Source organism: Eriocheir sinensis, chromosome 4 (genome assembly GCF_024679095.1).
Source record: "Eriocheir sinensis breed Jianghai 21 chromosome 4, ASM2467909v1, whole genome shotgun sequence".
Classification (NCBI taxonomy): domain Eukaryota; kingdom Metazoa; phylum Arthropoda; class Malacostraca; order Decapoda; family Varunidae; genus Eriocheir; species Eriocheir sinensis.
Genome location: NC_066512.1, coordinates 21940226 through 21958865, shown reverse-complemented (window position 1 = coordinate 21958865; position 18640 = coordinate 21940226). Strand labels below are relative to the sequence as shown.

The window sequence follows — 18640 nt, the reverse complement described above, 5'->3', positions numbered from 1 at the left end:
ATAATTATGAGAACCACGGTCTTGTGCATGAATGGGACAATAATATTACCCTGCATTCTTTACTCTGGATGTATATACTGTACCAGAGCATGTTATAAAGAACTGACGCCTTTTTTTCCGGCAGTAGTGTAGGGAGATGTGTCACGCAGCCTCTGACCAGAATGTTATAAAGAAATGATTCCTCCTCTCAGCAGAAGTGTAAGGAGATGTGTTACGCAGCCTTTGACCAGAATGTTATAAAGAAATGATTCCTCCTCTCAGCAGAAGTGTAAGGAGATGTGTTACGCAGCCCTTGACCAGAATGTTATAAAGAAATGATTCCTCCTCTCAGCAGAAGTGTAAGGAGATGTGTTACGCAGCCCTTGACCAGAATGTTATAAAGAAATGATTCCTCCTCTCAGCAGAAGTGTAAGGAGATGTGTTACGCAGCCCTTGACCAGAATGTTATAAAGAAATGATTCCTCCTCTCAGCAGAAGTGTAAGATGTGTTAAGCAGCCTCTGACCAGAATGTTATAAAGAAATGATTCCTCCTCTCAGCAGTAGTGTAAGGAGATGTGTTAAGCAGCCTTTGACCAGAGTGTTATAAAGAAATAGGCCTTTTTTTTTAGCAGTACTGTAGGGAGATGTGTCATGCAGCCCTCGACCTCGGCCACAAGTGAAAATCAATTAAGAACATGCGTAGCGAGAAGTGAAGAAGAAAGAGAGAAGTAGATGTTTAGTGGTGACCGTTCGATGGCGCTTTGAGGATGATTTCTGCTCTGATTTATTCCTTCCGGTCTGACTCGCTGGACCTTCTCTCTATAGCCCATATTTTTAAACGTATCGACACCTCAGTTACCTGTTTGGAAAGCCTCTCGTAGAAGTTGCTGGGCTTTCCATGGGCTGTTTTGTGATCCTGGTGAAAACTATACACGACCTCTACACCATGAACGGAAAAATCACCCCCCCATGAAAACTCGGTTAATCTTCTCTATGGCCTTGGGAAATAGTCGTAATAGCCCAATACGTTTAGAAATATATCCCTATACCATCATCACACCCGCCTACCACCACCACCACCAGCATTATCCCTTTGAAAATTACCTCCTCGGTCAACATACTGCACCACCACCAGCACGCGCGGTCCACCAAACCTTGCACACCAGCACCGCCGCCCCCCACCCCGAGACACAAGCTGACCTACAACAACTATGAAGAAAGGAACTTATTATACACGACCAACACCTTCACTGACGTTGACCCACAAATGCTATACGAAAGAAGGGAAATGGCAGGGGAAAAAACTCCCTTCTCGACCACTTCCCTCTCCCGACTGCTGGATGCTGGAAGTATAAAAGGGCGAGGCGAGGAGTGAACGGCATCAGTCTCTCTCTCGCCTTCCAGCTCTTGCCTTCCTCCGCTCCCCGAGACTCGCCGCGCCGCCAACATGAAGGTGAAGCGACGCAGGGCTTGCTCACGCCATCACTTGAGTCCTGCTATAGTAAAACCAGATTGTCTAGATCGTTTTAGCGTTGACTAGCGGATAGTTCTTGTCCGTTACGCTGCCACAAGTTTCCAGTTATCGGATCAAAGCCTAGGTGCGAGGTACAGCCATCGCCCCTTAGCCTATAATAACTGAAGACGGATGTGGCAGCGTGGCGGACAAGAACCTACTCGCTAGAACCAACGCCGAAACGACCTGGACGATCTGGTGTTACTATCGTGGGATGCTGCTTAGACGCTTCCTTGATTCTTAATGCCATATTTTTAAACATTTCTGCGCCCAAGAACACGTAATTTACTAGTCTTTCGTGGGAGTTTAGGGCATTTCCAGGGGTACTTTTATGACCCTGGTGGTAGTCTGAGCCTTCTTCTGTACCGTGAACCTAAAAGAACACTCATTAGAACTCGATTAACCTCCTTTTTGACCTTTGGAAATAGTTAGTGTGAGGGGCGGGAGCATCTGACAATACCAACCTTAGGCCTTGAATACCCTTAGGAGCATCTTACAGCTTTTGTTATTTTGTCACTTGTTTACAGCCTTTCGAGGTCACTGAAGGCATCGTTTTCCAGGTCCTCCTCCTATTGTGCGCGCTATTCGCCGCCGTCAGCGCCGCCCCACAGAGCCCCCGGGGAGAGTACGCGCAGGAATACGGGCCGGCTGTCTACAACTTCGCCTACTCCGTGGACGCCGCCGACCCGTACAATCAGCCGGTTAGATTTGGCCACCAGGAGGGACGGAACGGCGCCTCCACATCGGGGACCTACTACGTGCTGCTCCCTGACACCCGCTTCATGACCGTCAACTACTACGCCGACGAGACGGGCTTCCACCCAACCTACTCCTTCGAGGGCCAGCCGCGCTACTACGAACGCTAAACGGACCTTGCCAACCCGACCCAGGATGGAGCGAGCCACGTGTGTCCGCTGAGGCCTTCCAGTGTTTCCGTGGGTGTTGAGGCCGGGTCGTTGCTGAGGTTCTTTAGTCCTCGAGGGGAAGCACGGCCCACCCCTCCGTCACCTGCGTTACACCTGCTGGCTTATCACACCTGAGGCCTTGATTGATTAGCCTCTCAGTGTCACCCGTGGCTCGCTGGTTATCCTGTTATGTGTCATGTGTCGTGAGTCCTCCCAAAACTCGCCTAGTCATCGTTACTCCATCCGTTATGCTGTTAGATGTTTTATTACAGAGCCTTGTATTGTATTTCTTTGTCACAGAGCCTATATTATGTTATCTTTTTTACTTACATTTTTTACGCGATTATATATTTTTTCTATTTTTTGCATGAATAAATTTATGCATATGTAGAAGACGCGATTTTATTTTTTTCTAAGACTGAAAGTGTTTGGTGCATATCTCTCTCTCTCTCTCTCTCTCTCTCTCTCTCTCTCTCTCTCTCTCTCTCTCTCTCTCTCTCTCTCTCTCTCTCTCTCTCTCTCTCTCTCTCTCTCTCTCTCTCTCTCTCTCTCTCTCTCTCTCTCTCTCTCTCTCTCTCTCTCTCTCTCTCTCTCTCTCTCTCTCTCTCTCTCTCTGTGTGTGTGTGTGTCCATTAAATCGCTGACAATGATAATGAGATAACAGTTAACAAAGAAACGCAGAGGCTTAGAGTTATTCATAGTTGTAGTAGTAGTAGTAGTAGTAGTAGTAGTAGTAGTAGTAATAGTAGTAGTAGCGGCTGTGGTGGCGGTGGTGGTGGTGGTAATGATAATATGGTAATTAGTAGCAGTAATGCTGACTGGGTATTATCATAACGTGCTGTAACATCTGTATCATTTTATTTTATCCACAGTCAACATCATGACCTGTACAATCACGGGTTCGGAAACAAGAATAACAATACTAAGTAAGCGGTGGGGGTGGCGGCGGACACCTCAGGATAGGACACCTTAGCATGGACATTCCTAAGACAAGTAGGGCGGAGGTTTATCGTTAATCCACTGGAGGTTTCGTGAAGTCGTTGCCCGAGAGATGTCTTTTGCTCATTACTGTTCTCATGACGCGGTGGTTCGCGGCCCCTCAGCCTCATCGGACACTCCTTCAACACCTCCACTAATTCAAGTGTTGGAAAATTACTTTTACTGTGGGGTCCCTCTGTTTTGATTCATGAACCACATACCTAAGGGTCCACTTCCACCTTTAGCTCCTCAAACTTTTTCTTAAGGAAGCTTCCTATCATCTCGGCTCCGTCCACATTGGCTTCCTTATAGCCCGGCATTGCGATCTTGCATCGCTTCATCCACTTAACGATTCTTGTGTACTCGTCCAGCTCGATGCCGATCGCCTCTATGGTGCTGACGCTGCTGATGAGGCAGTGGTCGGCGATGGTCACCTTGTTGCCGGCCGCGAAGGTGTACTCCGTCAGGAACCTATTGAGCCACCCCAGCGCCTCCTTCAGCTTTTCCAGATTGGCGGGGTCCGGCTTCTGTCCCCTCATCGCCGGGTACTGCAAGGCAGGCGGGCGGGGAAGGAAAGGAAATCAGTAGAGTCCTGTTTCTGAAGAGCTTGGGTCAGGTTTTCTTACCAATGTGTGTGTGTGTGTGTGTGTGTGTGTGTGTGTGTAAAAATATAAGAGCTGATTAAAGAATTCCCCCGAACTAGACTACCACAGAGTTACAAGAAAGCGAGAAATTGTCGTGAGCAGGGTTGAACTCGCAACCGCTGAGGCGCAAGCCAAGCACCCTCCCTTTACAAAATAATAGTGACAAAAAAAAATGCAGTGCACACGATCTTTGTAGCATGTTTACGAACTCTCTCATACTCTTGACAGTTACTCGATGATCTGTTATTGTTGAATCCCGCCTTTACATTCAAGAAAAAGACGTAGTAATAAGTAACAATAACATTACAAAGGTCGGCCGAGCACACTCACTGCGAAGTCGGCGAAACGTCGGTAGAGTGTTCCCATGTCGAAGTTGAGGCGCGCGTCCACGATGCAGCGAGCCCGGGGGTTGTTGGGGTAGAGGGAGTCGTCCTTCCCGTACTGGCTGGCCAAGTACGAGCAGATGGCGCGGCTGGGGAAGGGAACAGCTCTAAGGGTGATATTCTGAAACGCCTCCACCCCTCACACCAACTATCTATAAAGGCCGAAGAGGAGATCATGCGGGTTCTAATGAGTGTTTTTTTCAACTTCATGATACAGAAGAAGGGCCGAACTACCAGATAGGTCATAAAACTACCCCTGGAAATGCCCACAGCTCCTACGAAAGCCTTGGGTGCCGAAATGTTTAAGAATATAACCCTTTGAGCCCCACGAACAAAGTCATGAGAGTGCTGTGATCACTTGTACTTACTCACCCCACACCCCGCCACACCCACAATCGTCACCCCTACATGATTTGCATCCACTCCTATAGTCCCACTGTTACTCCCATACAATCTTGCTGCGGACCTCTATCCAGATATTATAAGGATTTCTTCAAGAATACAAATATCTGCCTATCTCAGTTTCCCTCAGGTCCTCAATGTGTTCTGATGTGCTCTGACTAACTCTGGGTTGACTACGTCTGGTGGGAGCGAGAGGGTGGTGTGTGACGACGTGGTTGGGGGGAGTTGTGCAGTGGAGGGTGGAGGCGTGGCCAGTGGGATGGCAGACATTACAGTGGAGTTGGTAAACTTTTTCTTGAAGAGAATAGAGGAGTTGCAGAAGACTGTAGAGCCCATGAGGGAGGAAAATCGAGTCATCGGTTCATCAGGTTTTCAGTCAGGCGATGTACATAGTACACCGTCAGCAGATGGTGGCTGGCAGGTGGTTGAGAACCGTGGGAGCCGCCTTAAGCTGAAGAGGTCCACTCCTGTGGGTGTGGAGTGCCGCAACTCCTTCCAGGCTCTCTCTGAGCCGAGGGAGGAGGAAGCAGTGGAGGAGCAGGAGGTGAAGGAGAGGAGGGCAGATGACAAATCCCTGCCCAGAGGTAACATTTTGGTTGTTGGGGATAGCCAGGTCAGGTTTTTAGACAGGGCCTTCTGTGCTAGAGCTGGGAAGCGTAGGACCCGGGTGTGTTTTCCAGGGGCGGGGATTAGGGATGTCAGCGATAGGGTAGAGACGTGCATGGCAGGCGAGGAAGTCCAACCCATCGTCTGCCTGAGCGTGGGAGGGAACGACATAGGCAGGGTAGGTAGCGAGCAGCTTCTGCGTCGCTATAGAGAGGCTCTGCGAAGGGTTACGTGCAAGGGCGGGGTTCCTGTGGTGTGTGGGGTTCTGCCAAGGCGGCGGGTTGCTGGCATTTGGCTGCCCAGGGCTATTGCATTAAACTGCAGGTTGGCAGACTACGGTATTGCAGAGCCAATGGATGGACATTAGTCGACACCTGGGACCGATTCTATGGCAAGAACCACCTATACTAGAGGGACGGGGTTCACCTTTCACGAGAGGGGGTTCAGATCTTGACTGATTCCCTTAAACGTGGATTTGGGGCCCTGCAGAGTTTTTAGGGTAGGTAAGAGGGGCCTAAGATGGCAATACCTAGTGAGAACATAAAATGTAATAATAATGATAGCATTAGTATGTTATGCATCAGAGAAAACTTTGTACGGGACATGAGCGGCGATCATGTTAGTGTTTGTACAGTCATCGTCAGAGGCAGTCATGGCGCGCCGCCTTGGGTTGAGTGACGAACAGATTTACTCTGAGTTATTCGCGTTTGGTATTGAGGATATGTTATCAACTTATCAGACATGTCTGATGATGATTCAGTAACTAATAAAAACTTTGTAAAACCGAGTGAGAGTACCGTCATTTAATATGCACCATCGAGAGGCAGCACCAACATATATAAGGTGGGTTTAAAAAAAAATCACTTTGCTAAACCACTTTTTGTATGTTTTTCCATTATCTTACAATTGCTTAGGATTTTTTTAGCTAAAAAAAATGAAAAATCGGCCGGCACCACGGACGGGTCCGGGGTTGAAATGGCCGGCACCGCGCGGGTTAAAGAAGACTCGCAGTGTAGTAGTTTAGTCTGTCTATTTAGTATTTAATTTTGAACAATAACTGAAAAGTCAGAATGATTGAATCACTGATTCTGATGACTGATACCGATTGACTGATTGAGTCCGATTCACTGTAAAAAAAACAAAAAAAAAAAACTCTCTGAGCATGCCTCGCTGCAAATGTCGTCTTCGATAGTTTTCAAAGTACCGCAAAAAAGTACCGCAGGCTTTTTGAGTGCGGTCCGCGGTAGTACGGCATCTTCAAAAAATTTGCGGTATTGCGGTAGTGCAGTACTTTTTTGTGATGCGGTACTACCGCATGCACAACCGCACTAAGTACCGCACTTGCCCACCTCTGCTCACCAGAGACTATTAAATAACATCACCAAGTGTAGCGTACTAAGTGTAGGAACACGCAACCCATTACATGGGTATAGTTTAAGACTCCACAGCGATAGGCAGGGTAGAGTGTGATAGGGATTTGGGAGTGTTAGTGAACTCTGACCTAAAACTAAGGAAGCAATGTATTAGTGCGAGGAATAGGGCTAACAGGGTATTGGGCTTTATTAAATAACCAACAAAAGTGCAGAGGTCATCCTTAGACTCTATTTAGCGTTAGTTAGGCCACACTTAGATTATGCTATCCAGCTTTGGTGCCCACACTACATAATGGACATCAACTTGCTAGAATCACTTCAGAAGAGGATGACCAAGATGATTCAGGGGCTTTGGAACCTCCCATATCAAGATAGGCTGAAACATCTAAACTTACATTCACTAGAGAGACGAAGAGTGCGGGGAGATCTGATAGAAGTATTCAAATGGGTCAAGGGTTACACCAAAGGCGATATAAGTAAAGTACTGAGAATTAACCAGCAGGATAGAACACGCAGTAATGGATTTAAATTAGAAAAGTATAGATTTAGGAGGGAAATAGGCAGACATTGTTTTAGTTTTAGTAATAGCAATCACATAGCGAGTGCAGGGACGATAGCTTGCTTTAAGAGTAGACTGGATAGCTACATGGACGAGGATGACAGGTGGTAGTGGGGGGGAATCTGGAGCTGCCTTGTGTGGGCCATTCGGCCACTTGCAGTCTCCCTGTGTTCTTATGTTCTTATCTCCCACACCTATTGCCACATAGCTTTTCCTTCCGTGGTCCATTTCTAGATGTCCTGCCTGTAACCCACAAAGCCTAGGTATCACGTGTTTATCTTTGCTGCATTCCTCGGATCTCGTTATCTTGTACTTAATCTATGATCCCTCGTAACCGTGTTCTAAGCCTATAAGCTTGGTATCAATCACCCGTTTCCGTTTGTCATTCCTGCCTCGGCCCAGTCTCGTAATCTCACACTATGCCCATGTGATTTTACAGACGTAGACCTTAAATGATTTTGATATTCACTTGTTTGCCTTCCTTGTGCCCTTTTTAGTGTACCTCTAATATCATCATTCAGACTTAGGCCTCAGAATTTGTATCTTCCTACCTTTCTCCCTTGCTCCCCGTGTTTTTATATCTCTATTATACAATACACATATTATACAATACACACAATATGCATAACACTATATAATAATTTGCAAGTATCTTGCACAGACTACATACCAATGAACATATTACAAACTGCCTAATATACACACTACATACTATTACACAACATAATCACACTAGCTGTTGCATATTCTTTCATTACATGCTACATACTATAGATACTTCACACCTAAGCCCGTGTTCTCAAACGTATCGGCACGTCAGTTCGCCTGTTTGAAAAGCCTCTCGTAGAAGACGCTCGGCTTTCCATGGATTGTTTTGTGCAAGGTACTCGCTATACGATCACAAAACCTTGGTTTTGTGACCGTAGCGAGAGTTTTATATAGCTTCCGCATATTGAACGGGAAAATTCACCCATGAAAACTCCGCAAACCTTCTCTGTGGCCTTGGGAAAACGGTCGTAATGGGAGCCCGACACGCCCTTCCGCGAGAGACTGTCAGCTGGAGTTTGACGCGGTGCATTTAATGGACGAAAACCTTAATGCCCACCATAGCCTATAGCAGTACCCTGACCTCCTAACTGTAGCGATGGAGTGACCGCTTCACCTCGCTCTTCGTACTGATAACCCTTTGTACCTCGACATCCGTATACTAAAGAGCGATAAACAGAGAGACAGAAAGAGCGAATATATTACACGCCTACCTCTCCCACAGCTTGATGCTCCCGTCGACCAGGGTGGGAATGGTGTGCTGGAAATTGATCTCCAGGAACTCCGGCTTCATGTGTTCCCCGCTCATCATGTCCACCTTCTTCAGGTTGAGCTCGACGCCCACCGCCTTGGCCGTCAGCAGCACGGAGCGGCAGGGCGGGGAGAGGGCCATGTAATACAGGTCAGGCATGGTGGCCAGCGGTGGACGTGGTGTTGGTGTCTGACTTCGAGGGGCGCCGTCGAGACTGTCAAGGTAAAAAGCAACAGTCTTAATCTTTTTTTTTTCCTTTGCTGTAACTTAATTTTACTTGAAGCATAACTCTGAAGACATGTTCCGAAGCCTATTAACATTACTAAGAGTTGTGTGTCGTTGAGACTGTCAAGGTTATAAGCATTAGGGGGGGAGAGAGAGAGAGAGAGAGAGAGAGAAAGACGTTATCTTATCTAAACAATTAATCTTCTCAAGCGTCCTTTCATCCCACCAAGACAATACATTCGCTTCTCATGCCCAGGAGGAAATAAGACAACCCAGTCGTTATATGTTTTCCCTCATCTCTTCCCCTCCATGTCCCCTCTTTCCTTCCCTTCCTTTCTTACCCTCCCACTCCATCCCATCCTTCCTGCCGCCTTTGCCTTTCCTCACTACTTCCTCCTGCCTCCTGCCATCTACCTCCTCCTCCTCCTCCATACGACCTCCTGCCCCCTTCACTCCATTCCTCCCTCTCCTTCCCCATTCTCCCCTTCCCACCCGGCCTTCAGCCCCTTGCAAGAGACTGACAGAAGCCAAGATAAGGTGATAAGGACTCAAATGCCTAAGGGGTGTTATCAGGGGACTACTTAAAGACCTTCAGGGGGGCCTTATCTTTCCCAACACTCCGCCATCGCTTTATTCCCTCCTCCCTTCTTATTCCAACCTGTTCTGCCTTATGATTTGCATGTTAGCACAACGAAATAAAGAGTAATCAAGTTGGCTCATCGGTAGTTTGCGCTTGAGCGTTGATGAGTTATCTAAACGTGACGACACACAGCTACTTAATGTGATAACCCAGATCGCTCTTTTTATCTCCGTTATCGTCGTGAAAGGGAGATTTAGTTTCGGTATGAGGTCATTATTCATCTGTAATTTGGTTTTGATTAATTATTTTTGACGAATTTAGATCATAACAGAAAGAATAGTTGTAACCCTCGACTCAAAGCAGCCAAGAGAACGATCCAGATTGCGCCGTGGATGCTTACCGCCTCACTGACGTCTTGAACCAAGTTGTTGAGAACCAAACTGGCGAGTCCGTTGAAGCATTGGTTCCCGGGGGCCCTTTCTGTCCCTTCCTCTCATACTTTACCTATAGGTAATACATGAGAGGAAGAAATAGGTGTTGGAACTGTGTGGCAGAGCAGAAGGGAGGAAAGGACCCGCGGAGCCAACGATAAAACGGACTCGCCAATCTGAGTTTCACTCGTACAATAAACCACTAGGCATAGCTTTTGTAGATTACGAGAAAGCATTTGACTCTGCCAGAACTTCAGAAGTCATGCAAGCACTCAGGAGGCAAGGTGTGGGTGAACCGTACATTAAACTCCACAAGAAGAGTGAGAACATTCAAATTAGGCAAGGCGACACAGTATCTCCACATTTTACACGTCTTTCTCAGAGGCAGTGAAACACCAGAATGTTCTCTTTACTACACTCCCACACGACCACGGCGTGTAACGAAACACACGAGAAATTAATCCAGACAAGGAAATGTTTCGCCGGCGGCGGGGATCGAACCCTCGACCAGCAAGACGGGAGAACCACTCCTTTACCAGTCGGCCAAAGAGGTACCCCCCTCGCAGAGTGAGTTATGGGAGGCTCGCCCATCAGGCAAGTCAGCAGCTGCACTACAGATGTGTGTAAGAAATTAATATGGGACGAAATAGGAATCAAGATAGACGGTGAATGCCATGCTGAACTCTAGACTCAAACCAGCCAAGAAACAAGATTCGCGGATGATATAGCCTGATTTAGTAATTCTAGAGAAAACTTACAAAAGACGATCGAGAAACTCTACTAAGAGAATTTGAAAGTAGGTCTAAGGATGAACGTGAAGAAAACAATGGTAGTGCTTAACAATGAAACAAATAATGACCGGGAACGAAACACTTGAGACAGAAGAAGAATACATGCACACATCTAGGATAAACAATAAATGCAAACCCAGCCCACGAAAAATGTATCCGAAAGAGAATAGGAATGGCATGAGCGCGTTTGGTAAAGAGGACCATCATGAATAGGACCCTGCCATCCTTCCTGAAGAGAAAGGTGAAGAATCAATGAATCCTGGCACCCCTGCATGGCAAACGGTCTCGGAACTTTGCTCCTCACGAAAGATTTAGAGAGAAAGCCAAGAAGCGCGCAGAAAGGAATGGAGACAAAAATTATGAGTATGATATTTAGACAGGAAGGGAGGATCATGGACAGGGAAGAGGCGAAGTTTGAAGATGCCTTAATGACGGTTAAAAATAAGAAATGGACTTGGGCAGTTTGTCATGTGTAGAACTGTTAACAGATGGACACGCAAAGTAACAGAGCGGTAACGCAGGAACTGTAGATATTAGGGAGAGCAGAGAAGCCGGTGGTGATATATGAAGTTACAACATTTACCGGAACACGATAGAGTAGTACATTAACAGACAGAGAGGTGAAGTACGTTGGGAAAGACCTATATCCTACAGTAGACTATATAGTAATGACTGGAAAGGATGATAATTATGAATGAGAGAGAAAGGAAATACAGACTGCAACTTCTCATTGAAAGGTCGATAAAGATATAGACATGGTGGAGAGATATAAGTATCTAGTGAAGTGTCTGGAAAGAAAACATTGGAGATAACAATATATGCTGAAAAAATACTTACAAATTAAAAGAGATAAGAGAACACGACTTACCTCGGTTGGTTGGTTCTGTGGAGTGAGGAAGTACCGCTGCCCCCCTCGCCACCCCCTCAAGGCCCCGCCGAGATAAGGCAGCACACCTTCACGCCAGGCCATTCATCTCGAACAACGGATAAGACTACCCACTAGACCGCCATGACCTCTTTTGAATTTTTTTTTCAGACAACTCTTTTTCATCACTGTTTTGGGGAACTGATTGCTGAGTAGGCCATGGGACCATGTGGGCCTCTAGAGTCCCAAATGTGCAAGTTACTGGAGACATTGTGGCATGACGATGTGCCTCTGGAGTGGGGGCTAGATTAATGTAGCCATGCAGGTTTCTATAAGAGGGTTATGGTGTGCTTGAGGACATGGGAGTCACTGCCCAGTAGCTCTTCTAGTGTGGGTTGTGAATATGAAGCTTGGTTGGGGAGACTTTGGGGATGGTGGGGATAGATAGCAGTAGTAATGCTGCCTGGGTATTATCATAACGTGCGGTAACATCTGTATCACTTTATTTTATCCACAGTCAACATCATGACCTGTACAATCACGAGTTCGGAAACAAGAATAACAATACTAAGTAGTAGCACGGCGGTGGGCGTGGCGGCGGACACCTCAGGATAGGACACCTTAGGATGGACATTCCTAGGACAAGTAGGGCGGAGGTTTGTCGTTAATCCACTGGAGGTTTCGTGAAGTCGTTGCCCAAGAGATGTCTTTTGCTCATTACTGTTCTCATGACGCGGTGGTTCGCGGCCCCTCAGCCTCATCGGACACTCCTTCAACACCTCCACTAATTCAGGTGTTGTAAAATTACTTGTACTGTGGGGTCCCTCTCGGTGTTGATTCATGAACCACATACCTAAGGGTTCACTTCCACCTTTAGCTCCTCAAACTTTTGCTTAAGGAAGCTTCCTATCATCTCGGCTCCGTCCACATTGGCTTCCTTATAGCCCGGCATTGCGATCTTGCATCGCTTCATCCACTTAACGATTCTTGTGTACTCGTCCAGCTCGATGCCGATCGCCTCTATGGTGCTGACGCTGCTGATGAGGCAGTGGTCGGCGATGGTCACCTTGTTGCCGGCCGCGAAGGTGTACTCCGTCAGGAACCTATTGAGCCACCCCAGCGCCTCCTTCAGCTTTTCCAGATTGGCGGGGTCCGGCTTCTGTCCCCTCATCGCCGGGAACTGCAAGGCAGGCGGGCGGGGAAGGAAAGGAAATCAGTAGAGTCCTGTTTCTGAAGAGCTTGGGTCAGGTTTTCTCACCAATGTGTGTGTGTGTGTGTGTGTGTGTGTGTGCAATGCACCACTACGGCCTAATCACAAGTTGGCCTCGCAATCGCAAGCAAGTACCCTCCCGACATGCTCATTGTAGTCGATCTCTGGGTACTGTCAGGACCTCACACACCACACACCCCATCCCCCTTGCTCAAGGGGGTACAGTAACCTACGGAGTGTGTGTGTGTGTGTGTGTGTGTGTGTGTGTGTGTGTGTGTGTGTGTGTAAAAATATAAAAGCTGATTATATAATTCAGCCGAGCACACATTTCACATCCCTCCTTCCAGACACCAATCAGCTTCCACCTTCTTCACCAACACACAAACACTTCTAAACTATCCTCGGTCTATCTCAACAAAACCAAACATATCTCATCTCCTCCTAAAATCAGCTTCCTCTCGGCTGGCGTTCTTCTGTCTTCTGCCTGTCGTCTCTCCCCTGCACAGTGTTGTCTAGTTGGGGGCCTTTGTCTGCCTCCCGCTATGCCTCTGCACGTATGGAGAGGCTCGTGGGGAGCTCTTCTCATACAGCTGGAGGGGTAGGACAGGAGGCCTTGGTCCTTCTCCTCTCCTCATACTGATTCTACCCCATCTTCTACCTCGATGTTGCCTCTGCCTCCTTCTCTTCTATATCTATCGATATTTTATTTTGACTTTGCTAACTTGTTGCCTGCATGCCCTCCCCCTCCCGCGGCCCCCACAGACTTTACTTTTTTCCTCCCCTAACTACATCAACCCTCCCCCTATGCAAAGAGCACAGCATCTTCACTCTTTCACCTCACGCTGATAAACTCTGAATAATCTCCTTCATCTGTATTTCACGACTCTCTGAACTTGATCACTTTCTAGAGGAGAGAGGACATCCATCTCCTCTCCAATTTGACCTTGCTTTGCCTCTTTCTTTTATTCTTTAGGAGCGAGTAAGCGAGTTTTTTTATTATTTATTTCTTTTTTTTTTTTCTCTCTTTCCTCTCCTTGTTGTAAAAAAAAAAAAATATGTAGACTACCACAGGGTAACAAGAAAGCGCCATCTCTCCGAAAAATCGTCGTGAGCAGAGTTGAACTCGCAACCTCTCAGGCGCAAGCCAAGCACCCTACCCACTGAGCTCCACCCCCTGCCTGACAAAATAACTGTGACAGAAAAAAAAGTTGCAATGCAGACGAACTCTGTAGCATACTTACGAATTCCCTCATACTGCAGACAGTTTATCGATGGTCTGTTATTCTTGAATGTCGCCTTTACATTCAAGAATAGGACGTATAGTTTGTTCCACGAGGCCTGGCGTGCCTAATCCTTCAATTATGGACTTGCGGCCTTGGTATCATTGCTTGGGTGATGGAACTGCGCGCTCACTGGCCAATTCTTAACTTGTTCTAACGTGCATATAGTTGACATTGTATTCCTACCATAACCCTTTTTGAGCAGTAAGATAACAGATTGCGCTGATAAAACCTAAATAGTAGGCTATGACTGATTGTCACGGCAAAAGTAATTTGCCGCAGGTTGGATCTAGTAAACAACAGCCAATGAGCGGCGCAGAAACCATCACCCAAGCAATGATGCCAAGTCCGCGAGTCCATCCTTGATAGATTTGGCCCGCCAGTTCTCGTGGAACCGACTATAGTAATAAGTAACAAGAACATTACAATGGTCGGCCGAGCACACTCACCGCGTAGTCGGTGAAGCGGTGGTAGAGTGTTCCCATGTCGAAGTTGAGGCGCGCGTCCACGATGCAGCGAGCCCGGGGATTGTTAGGATAGAGGGAGTCGTCCTTCCCGTACTGGCTGGCCAAGTACGAACAGATGGCGCGGCTGGGGAAGAGAACAACTCTAAGGGTGATATTCTGAAACGCCTCCACCCCTCACACCAACTATCTATAAAGGCCGAAGAGGAGATCATGCGGGTTCTAATAAGGGGGGGGACGTTTTTCAGTTTCATGGTACAAAACTACCGTCGAACTTTCAGAAGGGTCATAAAACTACCCCTGGAAATGTCCACAGCTCCTGCGAAAGCCTTGGGCGCCGAAAAAGTCATTATAGGGCTGCGATCACCTCTGCCTACTAGCCCCACCACCCCCGCCACACCCACACTCGTCACTCCCCTACATGACTTGCATCCATTCAGATAGTCCCACACAATCTTGCAGGAAGCCTCAATGTAGGAGTTATATTGCTCTCTTCAAGATTACATAATTATATCTGCACATCTCCAACACCCATTGTCACATTTCCTCTCGCCTTTCCTTCTCTAATCAATTTCTAGATACCTTGCCTATAATCTGCATAAGTTAGGTATTACGTTTTTATCTTTCCTGCATTCTTGTGGTCTCGTAATCTTGTCCTTAATTAATCTATATAATCTCTCGTAACCTTGTCCTAAGCCTACATAAGCTTGGCATCAATCACGCGTTTCCGTTTATCATGCCTGCCTTGACCCAGTCATGTAATCTCACGCTATCAATCAGTCAATCAGTGGGGACATATGCCGGGGGGCGCGTCGCCTCACCCACCCTACGACCCCAAGTCCGGGGGTCTCCCCGGGCAAGTCTCCATGCAGGCCCCCTTCCCATCCTGAGTACCTCCTTGCAAGATCTATCGACTTTCTCAAGTCACGAACTCTGTGGGCGTCCCCTTGGTTTCCTCCACTCAGGATTGTCTCTTACAGAGGCAACCCGATGAGCAGGGTCGGCTTCTGGGTAACGTGCCACGTGCCCGTATAGCCGGAGTTGGCGTTGACGGACTATGCAGGTAAAAGGCGTCGAATCAGTCTCACGGAGTAGTCGCCGGTTTAACACAGTCATTCCAGCGATATACCATGATTCTGCGTGGACACTTATTACCAAGACATCAATCCGCTTCTTCAGGTCCATACTTAATGTCCATGTCTCACATCCATAAGGTAAGACAGGGAGCACAAGGGACTTGTCGATCCGGATCGAGAGCCATCACCTAAACCTTCAGCGACTCCGCCAGGATTCCTGCATCACTGGCAAAAACAAAGTCAGAGACCCTGGTAATGCCAATGGATGCTCCACAATGACTATGGTCCACAACTCTGCAACGGTACCTAGTCCATACAAGTGTTGAAAAGCGATGGGGTAAGGACACAGCCATGCCTTACTCCCGCATTCATGGGAGAGAAGCTCCATGGACAAGCCCCCCCAACACTTCGCAGCACCCTCAGTCCCAGAATACAGGCCAGTCAGCAAACCAATAGTCCTTGCAGGAATCCCACTGGGTCGCAGAAGATCCCAGAGTGCCTCGCAATGCACTAAGTCAATCGCCTTCTTGAGATCGACATAGGCTGCAATCATCTCCTGTCGAAACTCACGTCGGCGTTCCACCAGTGCGTGAAGTGGTAGGATACGGTCAGTTATCGACTTAACAGGCGTGAACCCAGACTCATCGGGTCTCTATAGCTTCAACTGCTGGCTGCGAATGCGCATCAGCAATAGATGGGCAAGCCCACTATGCTTATGTGATTTTTGATGTAGACCTTAAATTATTATAATGTTCACCTTGTAATGGGAACTCGATACGTTTAAATATGGGCCTTTATCCGACCCTTCCGCGAGAGACAGTCATTTGGAGTTCGACGCGGCACATTTAGCAGTGTCGTGCATGACCGCCTAACCAAAGTAAGTGATGGAGGCACTCCTTCACCTCTCTTCATACTGATAACCCTTTGTACCTCGATATCCGTACACAAAAGAGCGATAAACAGATAGAGAGATCGAGACACTGAAAGAGCGAATATATTACACGCCTACCTCTCCCACAGCTTGATGTTCCCGTCGACCAGGGTGGGAATGGTGTGCTGGAAATTTATCTCCAGGAACTCCGGCTTCATGTGTTCCCCGCCCATCACGTCCACCTTCTTCAGGTTGAGCTCGACGCCCACCGCCTTGGCCGTCAGCAGCACGGAGCGGCAGGGCGGGGAGGCGGCCATATAGTACAGGTCAGGCATGGTGGCCGGCGGTGGACGTGGTGTTGGTGTCTGACTTCGAGGGGCGCCGTCGAGACTGTAAAGGTAAATAGTAGTAGTCTTATTCTTTTCTCCTTTTTTTCTCACTTTTTCTTAACTTTGAATTTCTACTTTAGTAAATATTAAGTCGAAGGAAATGTCGGTCGAGCTTGTTTTTTAAAGGAGTCAATCGTGTTGCACTGGACCACTAAAGGTGTATGGGAGCTTATCCAAACCAGCCAAGAAATAAGATTCATAAGTCATGTAGTCTTATTAAGTACCTATAAAAAAAAAAAAACTTACAAAGAATGATCGGGGAACTCCACGGAGAATCTGAAAGTAGGTCTAAAGATGAATATGAAGAAAACTAAGCTTATGTTTAATGAAGAAACAAACAATGGGGAAGAACGAAGGACGAGATGATAGAGGATTACACATACCTACGACAAACAATTAGTGTAAAACCAGCCCGCGAAAAATATGTACTAAAGAAAATAGTAACGGCATGGAGCACTATTGGTAGACACAGTAATATAATGAATAACAACCTGCCACCCTCCCTGAAGAGAATGTAAATAATCATTGTATTCTGGAAAGACCTCTATCCTGCAGTGGACTAGTAACGGCTGAAGAAGATGATGGCGATGAATGAGAGAAAGGAAATACAGACTGCAACTTCCCTTTGAAAGGTAAATATATAAAATGAAGTGATGGAGGTGCATAAATATCTAATGAAGTGGTCGGAATCAGAACAGTGGAGGTAACAAAATATGCGTAAGAAATACACAAATTACAAGAGATAAGAGGAGAACACGACTTACCTCGGTTGGTTGAAACTGTGGAGTGAGGAACTACCGCTGCCCCCTCGCCGCCCCCTCAAGAGATAAGACAACAGCACACCTCCACGCCAGGCCATTCATCGTGAGTCATGGGATCTGGCTGCCTGTCATTCATCTCTGATAAGCGCAAACAAACAATCAAAGTGAACGCAAGAAAACTTAATGGTTTCATCACAAAGTATTGCTATTGTTTATGCTGTAGCAATTGATGTATTATTAAGTAATTAATTAGTACTTTATAGGCAACAAAAAACAAATAGTACCTAGGCATAGATTTCAAACATCCAAGTTATATAAAGAGGTGGAATTATTTGTGTATATTCATTAGCTTAGGAAGGACTGAGAAGTAACAAAGGGAAAACAAGAGGTGTAGGACCTTCCACCTATGTCACCTTCCAGGCTTGATCAGTTAGCAAGTGTGGGGCCTTGACAAGACAGTGACTGGCTTGTCAACTCACCACAGTAAATAACACCCCTGTCAGGCTGCGAGATAAAAAGCTGCTTATTGTGGACCGTAAAACAATACAATACTCTCGAAAAAATGGTATAGGCAAAATTTGTCTTTTTGAGGGCTGGAGCTGAAGGCTACGGGCACGTCCTTCGCACTGGGCTCCCTCGTCTCCGTAGCGCCCCTGCCCCATACGTCTCAACGGCCAGGGTACTGGTGTGGGAGGGAATCATTAACCAATAGGTGTTCAGTTTCGGAGCCTTCTAGCAAATTCAAATAATCAGTTAACCAACAATCGTGCTGGACTATCAATCGAAAATTTATTTACTGATGGATTATGTGAAATATGGTGGAATATTAACGAAAAATTTTGCACATACATATTAGTTTAATATTATTAAGCAATCACCTTATTGGTTTAATGAAAAAAATATCAACACCTAAAAACTACTAATCCACAGAACAATCGATATAATACATGAAACCAAATGAAGCAGCAAATGAGAGCTCATGCAAGCACATCAGCTGGAAACGTCATTCGATTTTTCTTTTCTTTATAATGTTGTGCTGGAAGCTTCCCCCGGCGAC

At 46.8% G+C, this 18640-nt stretch overlaps 2 protein-coding genes across 8 annotated transcripts; one reads left to right on the top strand and one right to left on the bottom strand.

Moving 5' to 3' along the window:
• Positions 1-1297: 1297 nt before the first annotated feature.
• Positions 1298-2791, top strand: LOC127009889 (pro-resilin-like). The gene is made up of 2 exons (XM_050883409.1): positions 1298-1433; positions 2054-2791. Exons 1-2 carry the CDS (start codon positions 1428-1430, stop codon positions 2357-2359), a joined length of 312 nt encoding a protein of 103 aa, XP_050739366.1. The 5' UTR covers positions 1298-1427; the 3' UTR covers positions 2360-2791.
• Positions 2792-3239: 448 nt separating this feature from the next.
• On the bottom strand, positions 3240-17709 carry LOC127009882 (glutathione S-transferase 1-like). 7 transcript variants are annotated; one of them, XR_007762507.1, is made up of 5 exons: positions 17587-17696; positions 16572-16823; positions 14472-14613; positions 12063-12712; positions 3240-3283 (listed from the first exon to the last, which is right to left on the bottom strand). XR_007762507.1 is itself a non-coding variant. In XM_050883384.1 (5 exons), exons 1-4 carry the CDS (start codon positions 17679-17681, stop codon positions 12386-12388), a joined length of 816 nt encoding a protein of 271 aa, XP_050739341.1. In that variant the 5' UTR covers positions 17682-17696; the 3' UTR covers positions 3240-3597. The 7 variants fall into 7 exon arrangements, 5 of the variants coding, with proteins under 5 accessions (XP_050739341.1, XP_050739352.1, XP_050739365.1 ...); XR_007762506.1 differs by having other exon boundaries at positions 3240-3525; positions 12312-12712; XM_050883384.1 differs by having other exon boundaries at positions 3240-3597; positions 12386-12712.
• Between the last annotated feature and the right edge of the window lie 931 nt (positions 17710-18640).